The following is an 11,807-nucleotide window of genomic DNA, read 5'->3' as shown; positions in this document are numbered from 1 at the left end:
TCAGCCTGTTGCTGCATGGTTGCAAAAGGATCTAAAGGAAATCTTACTGTTGTGAAATGAAAACGATAGGATGGATCATAGGAAGAGGTTATTTTAGCTCGTTGATAGGTGGTTGCCAAGCAATGTGGTGACATAACGATATATCATACATAATTTATCTTTTGAGTATTAGAATTACTGAGATGTGACTTATTGAAATGAGATGATACCGTCATGAAATAAAAATGATGGAAGCCTTTTTTGAGGTGTTGTAAGTGCAAAAATGCTAAAAACTGATCACTTTGAACCATTGGTAGGTGGTTGCTAGGCAACACAATGACATCATAATATCAGATGTAGATAAAAACCTTCCGTGGCTTAAGATGTACCCAAGTGCTACGTTTGGTTCTTTAACTCTTGACAGTCTAGGAGGAGTTCGCGGACAAACAAACACACAGAACAGAAACAGAAAGCATTAAACACGAGTCGTTTGCAGGATCAAATTTATTCTACTGACAGATCAATCCAAAGCTTAAGTCAGTTTCTCATAACTCTGCACACACTGGTGGGAGCAACGTGGGAACTAACACAGCAATGCTTCTCAAACAAACAAACCACGTAAACTGAAGCCGCGCTCTTCACTACAGTCAAATATGCAATGAGAGCAAATTAATGCTCAACACATTAAATAAATCAGTAGCTTACCCAACGGACATGCTCAGTCTGCTTATAAAGCAGGCTTACAATCAACTACCGTATGTGGTCCATGATTTAGAACAACTCGCAGGAGATTTTCCTGACATCACAAAACACGTCCATTACTTGTTGGTGTGCATCACAGGAATAGTTTTACATTTTAGGAAATGCAGATTCATGAAGACTTTTACCACTCTCATACAGTTCGGCCCATGTTTGTTGCACAAAGACACTTTGCCTCTGTACATGATCACAGCAGATATTTTTTTAAAATGAAACAATCTAGATAGGATTTCACTCAAGGATTTGAAATAAAAATTAAATCTCATAAAACTGTTTAGGAATTATACAGACATTATATTGTAATTTTTTTTACAGTCTCCCATTTTCAGAGGCCTGCTCCTTGTTAATATTTAAAGCTGATTCCAAGTGTTGAATTTATATTTTAAAGCTTTTCACTAAAACTGTAAATATGAGGAGGCCTAAGACAGGTTAGTATAAGTGGGGGAGACCATCATTAGGCTGAAAAACTCAAATAAACTGTCTGATCAACAATCTGGCTTATTCTGTGAATGAAATGAATGCAGAGCTCAGCAATACCACAGAAGACTAATTAAAAGAGAAACATTAAAACAAGTCAAGCACACACTTGAGGAGAAGGTAGGTGTGTGTGTGTGTGTGTGTGTGTGTGAGACTGCAGATAGAAGCAGTAGGATGAACTGTGAAGTGTGCAGGGTCGTACTCTCTGCTCAGATTTAGGCAAATACTGCAAAGCTGATCAGACAGAGCTTCACTGTGCAAACGCATAAATGAGACAAAGCAAACTGCAACAGCAACCCAAGAGTTTCTAAAGGCAAAGAAATGAGATATTTATCAATGGGCGAGTCGGTCATCTGATCTCAAACCAACAGAGCATGCTTTCAACTGCTGAGAACAAAACTGAAGACAGAGAGACCCACAAACAAGCAGCGACTGAAGGTGGCTGCAGTAATGGTGATGTCCATGAGGTACAGACTTCAGTGGTTGACTTCAAGTATTAATAACAACCTAATTTTATTTTGTTCTTTCTGAGCCTCTAAAAATGGCTCTAATTCCTAAACAGTTCATGCAACTCTGTTAAACTCTTTGAATGAAAGCTGAAGGTCTGCACTTCAATCTGGTTTGTTTGATTTAAAAGCCACTGCGGTGGTGAACGGAAGCAAAACTACAAAAATTCTCTTTGTCCAACAAATAATGGATCTATTAAGGTTACACCCAGCAGGCAGGTAGATCAGCACAAAGACTGGGAGAAGAAACCCACCTACAAACACTACGGCGTGTCGCCATTTAACTCGCTCGGTCTTCTTTTAGGAACAAAATCCAAATGGAAAATTCACAGTTAGAAATGAAATTTTTACTGTGGGTTATTGTAGAAGACTGAAACACAGAAGCGGTCAAGTTTCTGTTTTAAACACTTATTTTTTTGCACACATTAAACCGACATGTGACATGTTAATAAAAGATTTAGAGATGCTAACAAAGGAAATGTGTCACCTAAAGAGTGCAGCCGGTCTTATTGCTGGGTTGTTTTTTCATTCATCACTATACTACAGTTTGCACCTTGCACTACTCAGTCTATCTACATTTGCTGTCTTACTTGTGTTTCTGACTGTTGCATGTGAGCTTTTGCATTTAAACCTAATATAAGCGTAATTTAAAGGACTGTCTCGGGACATGACCGGTAAAGGAGCGTATTCGTGCTACAGATTGTCCCTACACAAACAAGAAATTTAACCAGCTGACAATTGTGACTTCATGTCGTGGTCAGATGCGAGAGGTGCGTCGGTTTTCTCCCATGAAAAATGAGTCGGTAGCTTTCCTTAAATGTGAAACTATCCTTTTATATATGCAGCGATTCATCCTCCTCAAATCTAACTGCACTACAGCACATCTGTATCATATAAGAATAACAAAACATGTACATAGCATAAAAAAAATAATCAATTAAAGAAAGTCTGGAGGCAGCATCACAGTCCAGTCACCAGTGTTATCATTAGTGGAACTAAAATAACTTCTTTACATGCCTCGAAAACCTCGGGCCTGTCTGCTTCAGACAAAATATCTGATTTGTTGACTTTAAGACAAAGTTTTCTTTAATTCTGAGAAACTTTTCAACTACATAAGAGTGTGTCACCGTGGCAAATTTACAGAGTGTGGGGGGAGGGAGTGTTTGTGGCCAACACACCGTTGGCTGCAGGGAAATGTCTGAAATAAAGAGAGCCCGATCAGACTTTTTAGACCAAGGCTCCGTCTTGGCTACAATACCACCCGGTGATCCAGCAGCCGCTGGCTCGGAGTCGTCACTGTTCTCGCTTCGTGTAAGCAGCGCAACAGCTTAGCCATCAGCGATGGCTACAGCGCAGGTGTAGAACATAGTGTTGTGGGATGGTGGAGCAGGCATCCTCCTCTCAGAGCAAGTACCAGGTGGAGAACAGAGCCTCCCTGGATTTTATAGTCTGCTGCTGTTTTCTCATCGTTCCTGAGAAAAGAGACGATGCATTCAGTCTTTTTTTTTTTTTTTTTTAATGAGACCGACTAGTTTAAATTATTCAAACTAGTTGGCCACAAAATCCATCTGACACAAATTATTTATTTTAACATGTAAAACAGTTTGAGCAGGTAAAGATATGAAACCTTTCCCTAAACGTTTTGAGAATAATGTTGACGTACATCTGTAGTTCTTTGTATTATAGAAAATGCTGCTTCAGAAGAAGAGAAGCAATGGCAAACATTAAGACAAGGGATTTCCCTTCTTTTGAACAACAAAGAGCTGTATATGTTACTAAAAATCAACAATGAGTAAAAGGCAGTTGTCTCACCATAAACCTTAAAGAGTCACTGCTAACAATTAAAGTGACCCTTTAGACTGGAGTGCTTTGGCAACAGCAAAGAAGGATGTTTATGAATTTAACTTGTAATGATTTAGCTGCATTTTTGTGCCTGATAAGGCTAAATATGGTGGAAAATGTGGGAGTCATTGTTTCACCCCGTCCACATTCAAACTAAAATGAGGTCAGCAATGTGTCTGTGGTTGTTCCTAAAATGCAGTATATACATGCGAAGTGGATGCTAGGTGTGGATTTTGTCAAATTTACACTTTATAAAATAAAAACCTACATGTGCAGATGGATTTTTGAGTCCTAGGTTTCCTTCTTGCTCCAGTCAGCTGATCTGAGTTGGCCCAATGGCATGAAATGGCCTTTAGCATATATTTGACTGATTTTAACTATATATTTAACACATTTTATAATTCACCTGGGTACATTAACCTGAGGTAAAGTTGATCATTCTGCTCTTGCCCTTCCTATCAGTATTAGTATGCTCATGCAGATTTGTTTCTGTGACAGATATAAATCTGAAGTACAGTTTCATTTTAAACTAAGGCTAACTGATTTCTGGCAGATGCACGTGGTGCACTAGTGAGCATTTGCTACACTGGGATATTTATTATAAGAGATTTACTGTAATAAACTACACTGCACTGCAGTAACTGTGTGCAGCTGCTTCCATCAAATAAATCCTCAACCTCACTCTTTAATAAAGAAACTGTAACCGGGTCTTACATCTGTTTTCCACTGTAGATTAGCCTCTGCTGTTGGGGAGGGATCCCCTCTTTCTCCTCCACCCTTTCTTTAATCCGCTCCACCTGGATGGACATGAATTAAAAGGCTCACACACACTGAAAAACCCACCGACTTATTATCTGCACACATCAAAAAAAGATAAACATGTACCTTATCTGTGGGCTCTATGTCAATCTCTATCTCCTTGCCAGTGAGTGTCTGTGATAAAAACACCTTTAAGTTACTGTTAAGCAAATGATTTCAAGGGATCCAGCAGAGGCAGTGAGTCAGTAATAACAAGACGAGTCTCAAACTGGGCTAATCGTTCAGTATGACGGACCTTACCTTCACTTTAATCAGCATCTTTGTTGACTTCTTTGTAGAAATATCAGTCAAGTGGGATATGTGGTGCGATTTTATATTAAAGGATTGTAAAATTTCACAAACTACGTGATGGAATTTTAGGTTTCGATGTGGTATTTTGATGAAGATACGCGATATTCCTCCGCTTCCCAGAAAATCACTGGGTACTTCCTGTGTCTTGCCCCCTTCTCGTTTGTACGTTAACCGTTCCGCTTCGTGGATTTCCTTCCGGTTTATATATTTTATTTTCCGTAAAACAACAAACAAACACACCATTCAAACCTAAATGACTTTACGTTAACTCGAGCAAGGTCACAAGAAAAGCAAACCCAAATTTCTCACCCAAGTACCTTAAAAAAACCTTTACGACATCAGTACCACATGACGTAAAGCGCATGTCAAGTAAGTAGTTTTTACGTGCGTCGTCTCCGCCGAGCAGAAGCCCTTAAAAACTACAAGGCGGGTGCCGGCGGGTGTCCGCCACAGTAAAGTTTCCCGCCAGAGGAGACGGAAGCTGAAGCGGTGAGGTTCAGACCAGATCTGTCATTTTCATTTTCCTAACGGTAAATACTTTGTTTTGGTAAATTATTAAATTGGTAGATAACTCACTCATTTTATTGTTATTAGCTCATGCTTACATGAACGGTCTGTGAGTGACTTCAGCTATTAACCCCGTTATGTGATGTAACCTTGAATTTTGACATCGGAGGTAAAAAAGCAGGACTCATGACAGAAGGACTTAGTCCATTTTCATAACGCAGTCCCGGATTTTCCCGAGTCTTTTTTTCAGTCCTAGAAGGATTCTTGGCTTTTTTAGGGTCCCTCCGGACCTCAACTTTGAGCGTACCTGTTTACAGTTGTTTTTCATATGAATGGCTGTATGCATGACAGAGTAAGGGGTGAAAAAATGAGCCCCCTTAACACCTGACCTTTCCTCTCTTTCACAGATCACACTGCTCCATATTTTACCCCGTTAGACCGGCTGCTGCTTCTTCTTTTCGGAAATGCCTCGTATAGAGAATGACATCAAGCTGGACTTCAAGGATGTGCTCCTCCGGCCAAAACGGAGCACGCTCAAGTCTAGGAGCGAGGTGGGTAATGCAGCTGTGCGCAGTTTCCACAGGAAACCAGACTGACCCACATGCAGATGTTTCCATTTGTTAAATCATTAGCTATTCTTGGAAAGTGAGCACACAGGCCATGCGACAGTACTTTAAAGGGGGCACAAAATACAGCCTTGTGTGGCTCTGCAAGTCACAGCAAATCATTGATGGGAATTCCAAATAACTAAAATAAATGTTTTGCCAGCTGGTTGCATAAATGAATTCTTAAGTAACTAAGCTATTGGCCTTCTCATCTACCTCAGGTTGACCTGATGAGGAGCTTCACCTTCAGGAACTCTAAGGGCAGCTACAGAGGGATCCCCATCATCGCTGCTAACATGGACACTGTGGGGACCTTTGAGATGGCTGTGGCTTTGCACCAGGTGCAGAAATGTTTGCTGTTATGTATTATTTCACTGAGAAAGTACTCCTGGCATGCCAGCAGTAGGGAGTGATTAAAGTAGTCCAAACAGAAGTAGGTGAACCTAAATTTATCTAAGCCATGAATAATGTGAGGGCCAGTAATCCCTACATTACACACCTGAGGATAGGTGCTGATTCTCTTACCTGTCCCTGCTGAACAGGGGATTAAAAACAGGAGGTGGCTGTCTGATGCCTCAGTTTAAATATTAGTGGCTTACATGTGGAATATTTCTGTATCAATAGAATGATAATACAAACAACTGTGTGTTTGTTTGTATTAACTCACAATTCTATTCACCTTCTCAGCCACAAAAAGATGAAGATCATATCACAAACACACGCTTTTTTATTTTCTTTTGTTTCATTCATTTACTCACTCCATCACTAGCTTACAAATACTGCCCCTAATGGCCATCAGATGTTACTGCATGGGCAGTGTAAATAGCAACAATTCACTGAGTTCTTTTGATTCCTCAGAGCCATCCGATGGAAGACAAAACACTGCTCAGTAGACCATTTAACACTTTATTTCTCTTTCACATTACTTGTAGAAGGGAGATGCGTCCTGCATGACACGTTGCCGTGGATCTCAAAATGGTGGTGTGGCCCTAACAGTTTTATTACAGAAGCTCTCTCATTCTAGTCTAAACAACAGTGTCTCAGTAACTTTCCACTAGAGATGGTCCCCTCTTATCTACATTTTCCCAGGCAAGCGTGAGCGAGAGTCTGCAGCTTTCTACTCCCCAAGGACACATGGTCTCATGCCTTTATTTTTCAGGGCTGTGTCCACTTAATACTACTCTATATAACTTTATAACACTTATTATTAATAAAAAGCATAGCATTATTGAGGCACTGCAAATTATTTAATCCCAACAGCAGTGACACCACTTTTCTGTAGATCTCAAAATAAACCATGCAATGCCATCTGGAAAGTGTCTGAATGGTAACAGCTTCATTATTCAGCATGACAGTGGTTTTAAACACACTGGCAATGAAGTAAAATATACATGGATATATAAAACACACAGTGGATCACTATCAGCCATGGATTGGCCTCCCCAGAGTCCAGACTTTGATGTTATTGAAGCAGCATGGGATCGTCTTGACAGAGAACAGAACAAAAGGCAGAAACATCCAAAGAAGAGCTTTAAATGTCCTTCAAGAAGCCTGGACAACTACTCCTGAAGACTACTTAAAGAAATCACAAAGCTGCCTCAGAGAGTTCAGGTTGTGTTTAAGAATAAAGATGGTCACACAAAATATTGACTCTCAAACTCGTTAGAATTGTGCAAACTCTGTTTTTGCCTTATATTTTGCATTTTCATGCATTTTTGCACAAATAAATCACCTATTTCCCATTTTTCTACCAAAATATATAGAAACTCGGGTGGCTCAAGACTTGTGCACAGTAGGATAGGCTGTGTTCTTGTACTGATGTATGTCTGCATGGATAACCTAATTTTGTTCTTTGTGTCTTCCTCCAGTTTACTCTGTTCACTACAGTCCACAAACATTACACTGTAGATGACTGGTTGGAGTTTGCAGAAAAGCATCCAGAATGTCTGGAGGTACTCACTGCTGTTTGAACCAGTTATTCTGATGAGGTTAATAATGGCGTGTTAACTGTAAGACGAGTGTCTCTCTTCTGTGTTCGTCTCTCAGAGTGTGGCAGTCAGCACGGGGACCGGTGATGGTGACTTTGAGAAGATTTCGGCCGTCGTGGAGGCGGTGCCGCAGCTGAAGTACATCTGCGTGGACGTAGCAAACGGTTATTCTGAGCACTTTGTCCACTTTGTCAGAGACGTCAGGGAGAAGTTCCCCTCACACACGATAATGGTCAGTTCCTGTCTGTGAATCCCTTTAAATACCAGAGGAAAACAACATTTCTCGGATACGTGCTGATTTTTAATTTTGCTCAGGCAGGGAACGTGGTAACTGGAGAGATGGTGGAAGAGCTGATCCTCGCCGGCGCCGACATCATCAAAGTAGGCATCGGACCAGGTGAGCCTTACATCTTAGCACACTCGCCATGAGGTTATCTTGCATATTTTCTGCACAGGCATATTTAAATTATAAGAACATGTCATTATTTATATAAAATTACCCACCTTGTATACATTCCTTTTTCTCTGCTGGTAGTTATTCATATTTGCCACCATGCAGCCCACGTTCATTTGCCACATAAAGACTCAACGGTGCTTAAAACTGCTGTTTCCTGTTTGGCTCCTCCTTCCTCTTCAGGCTCTGTGTGCACCACCCGCAAGAAGACAGGGGTTGGCTATCCTCAGCTGAGCGCCGTCATTGAGTGTGCAGATGCAGCCCACGGCCTGGGTGGCCACATCATCTCAGTGAGTGCAGTCACGATGAGAAGAGTTTGAAGACGGCATGTTTCCTGTGTTAAAAGGAAGCACACAGGAAGTGGTCGAAGGAATAGAAATAGAAGTGTGTCAAACCACAAGTTCTATTTTTTTTTTTAATCCTTGTGAATAAATAACATATGCCATTAATTTGTGAGGTTTCTAGGTGCACATGGTTGAGTTTTATCTGTTTCCTGTATGTAAAATATGGGCAGTACATTGTGTTATGCACTTTAAAACCTGCATTCTTTTTAATGGCCAGCAGGGTGCGGTTCCTGTGGTCAAGTCAGATTTAATACATCAATAAGAAACTGCCCCTTTTTGAGTTTTTCATCTGAGATCTCAGTAAACACTCTCATAAAGTGTTTATGGTCTCAGTCTTTGCTTAAAGTCTTATTTATTGCAAAATATTAATTTTAATAGATTTTGGGTATATTTATATTTGGAGTAAAAAGAAGGTAAAGCGGGGTGTCCTCCACCCAGGGTGGTTTTCCTGTGGTTAATAAGTGACTGTTGCAGCGACATGTGGTTTAACAAAAACAAAATAAGGGCTCAGCTCGAGGTTTCGAAAAGGAAGTCCGCAAAACGAGCCCCACCAATATTATGACTGATGCTACTGCTGATGGTTGGCGATTTGAAAATGGGATATATAAGTTAAACAAACTTTCTAACATTTATTTCGTGGAGTTATTTATTTACTCTTTTACACTTTCCCCGATTGCTTGGATCAGCTGGTTGTTCCTTTTGTGTTGCCAACCAGAATCCCCTCTGGTGCACATCAACATGGTTCAAGAGTGTTTGTCCCGCCTCTTCTTTCCTTTTTTGGGCCATATAGATAATATCAGCTGATATCCAGATCTGACCATAAACTCGTGTTCTATTTTTAAATCGCATCTCAAAACCCATCAGTTCAGACTTGCATGCTCTTCATTATAACATGTTCTTAGTCTGTTTACCCTGATTATCATTTTATTCTCACTGTTATTATTATTACATCTATCTTTTATGTATTGTGTGTCTTTGCCACTGTTCCTGGACAGAGTTTAGACTCATTCTTGTCATCTAACAACACAAAATGTTCTGGACTCTTCCTTTAAGCCGAGACCTGTGAGACAGAAACTGACATTGATTTATCTTTAGTTTATTACTCATGGGCCCTGATGAAACTATTGACTGTAATTCCCAGGTCAGTGTTATTTGTTAGAGTTGTGCAGCCATGATAGTCACACTCGTAACGCCTTGTTTGCTTTCACACAGGACGGGGGGTGCACTTGCCCGGGAGATGTCTCCAAGGCTTTTGGTGAGTTGCTGTTATTTCAAAGAGAACTTGAACTCCAATCTTGGAAAGTATAACTAGCGTGAAAACGGAGTTTGTTTGTTTGGCTCTCAGGTGCTGGAGCAGACTTTGTGATGCTCGGTGGTATGCTGGCCGGCCACTCGGAGAGCGGCGGCGAGATCATCGAAAAAAACGGCAAGAAGTACAAAATGTTTTACGGCATGAGCTCCGACACGGCGATGAAGAAACATGCGGGAGGCGTGGCTGATTACAGGTTGGCGTCAGGTGTTTGGCTGTTAGAGGAAGATTATTTAGGTGAAATGTCTCCTCTGAATGTCATTCATTCATTTTCTTTGCCTCCAGAGCGTCGGAGGGGAAGACCGTGGAAGTTGTCTACAAAGGTCCGGTGGGTGACACCATACGAGACATCCTGGGAGGGGTGCGCTCCACCTGCACGTATGTCGGTGCAGGCAAGCTGAAGGAGCTGAGCCGCAGGACGACCTTCATCAGAGTCACCCAGCAGCTCAACACCGTCTTCGGAAACGACAGCTGAACGCCCGGCTTTGCAAAGAAAGAAGCGGCGTCGGTTTGACTCCCACATGCCATTTGTCTGTTAGTCTGGTGTAAACTGAAGCGAGCAGACGTTTTATTACTTAAAAACATCATATTTTGATACTCGTTCAGGTAGTATGATGTTAACTTTCAGCGCAGCTCTAGCTGTGTAAGTTCCACTCTCTATAACAGAAGTATTTTCCAGCACACAGACTCTGGGTCTCCTCACACTCTGACTATTCCAGGTCTGAGTGTGTTTCCAGGTAGTAAGATGCAGGCTACCTCTGCAGGCCTGCTCTCTCATCATTCCAGTGCAGACTCCTAAACTCTGCTGAAAGCCTTTGTCACTGACATATAAAATTATAGTAAATGTCTTAAATTATTTATACATCCTAAATGTTTCTGCAATTGCTGTAACAAAATTATAACATTGACTTGCTTTTTAGAAAACCTGTCATTCCTTTGCTAAAGTTTTGCACTTTAATGAGTTGTACTTTCTATAAATGATCTGTTAGTGCAATGAGTATGAGTACAATCTGGGAGCACAGACAGCATGTAGTAATGTAGTGCTGAACTTACAGTACAGATGTTATTGAATCTATTTGTACTTTTGTCTTACCTGGTTCAGCTGCTCCTGATCGATACCAAAGTTAGTGTGTTTCCTTTTACAAACGAGACCTTCAAGTGGATTTACTGTCATGATTAAAGCCTTTAAATAAACTGATTCCTTCGTGTTAGCTTCAGAAGTCCTTCAGTGTGAGTATTTTACAGGATTTAGTTTCACACAGTTCATTTCAAACTGTTCTTATGTAAACTGTTTTTCTTTGTCATATTTGAGTGAAGTTTAAAAAAAGGCAGTTTTTATATTTCAAAACTCACGTCACATTTCATCCAGTCAATAAAAACATTCCACAACTTCAAACTCCAATAACTTTATAATTGATTCGATCATTTACAGCGTGTACACATGAAACTAAATATTTCAGTTTACTTACATCAGTGTGTATCTGAGCCTCCTCCCATCAAACCTGCACAGGGATAAATGCACATGATCCAGTATGAAAGACACATGATTAGCCAAAGTGCCTGCATGGATAAAGCCTGTAAGCAGGGCCCAGAGGATGTTCAGGAGTGATGTTGAAGTATGCTGAAAGGTTAGTTTGATACAAAAACATGTCGACTACCCCAGCTGTGAAGCAGTAACACTTTCAACACCAGCAGATGGAGACAAACGCTTTAAAATGGAAGGCTGGGTAAGAAGACTACATTATATTCAAGCCCCAGAACAGAATGACAGCATTTAAATAAAAAACCTCAAGTTTGAAAAAAGGCAGCTTTTATATTTCAAAAACTTACATTTGTTATGGAAAATTCTAGTTTATCCTTAATTTAGATTTATGCGTTTAGAATCTCACTGTAGGATTTGGTATAACCTTTGTATGCTTAGGTGAAG

General features: G+C 40.5%; 2 protein-coding genes and 1 long non-coding RNA gene across 4 annotated transcripts; 1 reads left to right on the top strand and 2 right to left on the bottom strand.

Annotated features, from left to right (window-relative positions):
- Positions 1 to 465: 465 nt before the first annotated feature.
- On the bottom strand, positions 466 to 5,056 carry nedd8 (NEDD8 ubiquitin like modifier). The gene is made up of 4 exons (XM_003447525.5): positions 4,623 to 5,056; positions 4,449 to 4,496; positions 4,278 to 4,360; positions 466 to 3,193 (listed from the first exon to the last, which is right to left on the bottom strand). Exons 1-4 carry the CDS (start codon positions 4,914 to 4,916, stop codon positions 3,067 to 3,069), a joined length of 552 nt encoding a protein of 183 aa, XP_003447573.2. The 5' UTR covers positions 4,917 to 5,056; the 3' UTR covers positions 466 to 3,066.
- Positions 5,057 to 5,059: 3 nt separating this feature from the next.
- gmpr2 (guanosine monophosphate reductase 2) lies at positions 5,060 to 11,091 on the top strand. 2 transcript variants are annotated; one of them, XM_019353615.2, is made up of 10 exons: positions 5,060 to 5,162; positions 5,588 to 5,731; positions 6,007 to 6,126; positions 7,654 to 7,737; positions 7,832 to 8,005; positions 8,089 to 8,170; positions 8,411 to 8,517; positions 9,784 to 9,826; positions 9,917 to 10,076; positions 10,166 to 11,091. In XM_019353615.2, the coding sequence occupies exons 2-10, from the start codon at positions 5,645 to 5,647 to the stop codon at positions 10,353 to 10,355; spliced, it is 1,047 nt and encodes a 348-aa protein (XP_019209160.1). In that variant the 5' UTR covers positions 5,060 to 5,162; positions 5,588 to 5,644; the 3' UTR covers positions 10,356 to 11,091. The 2 variants fall into 2 exon arrangements, with proteins under 2 accessions (XP_019209160.1, XP_019209154.1); XM_019353609.2 differs by having other exon boundaries at positions 5,060 to 5,203.
- Positions 7,864 to 8,420, bottom strand: LOC112846489 (uncharacterized). Its single transcript, XR_003219484.1, has 2 exons — positions 8,278 to 8,420; positions 7,864 to 8,027 (listed from the first exon to the last, which is right to left on the bottom strand). It is a non-coding gene; the product is annotated as an uncharacterized LOC112846489 (long non-coding RNA).
- Positions 11,092 to 11,807: the final 716 nt, after the last annotated feature.

The sequence above is a fragment of the Oreochromis niloticus genome, linkage group LG3 (assembly GCF_001858045.2).
Source record: "Oreochromis niloticus isolate F11D_XX linkage group LG3, O_niloticus_UMD_NMBU, whole genome shotgun sequence".
In the NCBI taxonomy this organism is placed as follows: domain Eukaryota; kingdom Metazoa; phylum Chordata; class Actinopteri; order Cichliformes; family Cichlidae; genus Oreochromis; species Oreochromis niloticus.
The sequence above is the reverse complement of the archived record's forward strand: the minus strand, read 5'-3'. Positions and strand labels throughout refer to the sequence as shown.

Coding starts and splice junctions, on each gene's coding strand:
- nedd8 (XM_003447525.5), bottom strand. CDS start 4,916: ATGGTGTGTTTGTTTGTTGTTTTACGGAAAATAAAATATATAAACCGG. Junction 4,497..4,622: donor AGATGCTGATTAAAGTGAAG/GTAAGGTCCGTC, acceptor TTTTTATCACAG/ACACTCACTGGCAAGGAGAT. Junction 4,361..4,448: donor ACATAGAGCCCACAGATAAG/GTACATGTTTAT, acceptor ATGTCCATCCAG/GTGGAGCGGATTAAAGAAAG.
- gmpr2 (XM_019353615.2), top strand. CDS start 5,645: ATGCCTCGTATAGAGAATGACATCAAGCTGGACTTCAAGGATGTGCTC. Junction 8,518..9,783: donor TGGGTGGCCACATCATCTCA/GTGAGTGCAGTC, acceptor GCTTTCACACAG/GACGGGGGGTGCACTTGCCC. Junction 9,827..9,916: donor AGATGTCTCCAAGGCTTTTG/GTGAGTTGCTGT, acceptor TTTGGCTCTCAG/GTGCTGGAGCAGACTTTGTG.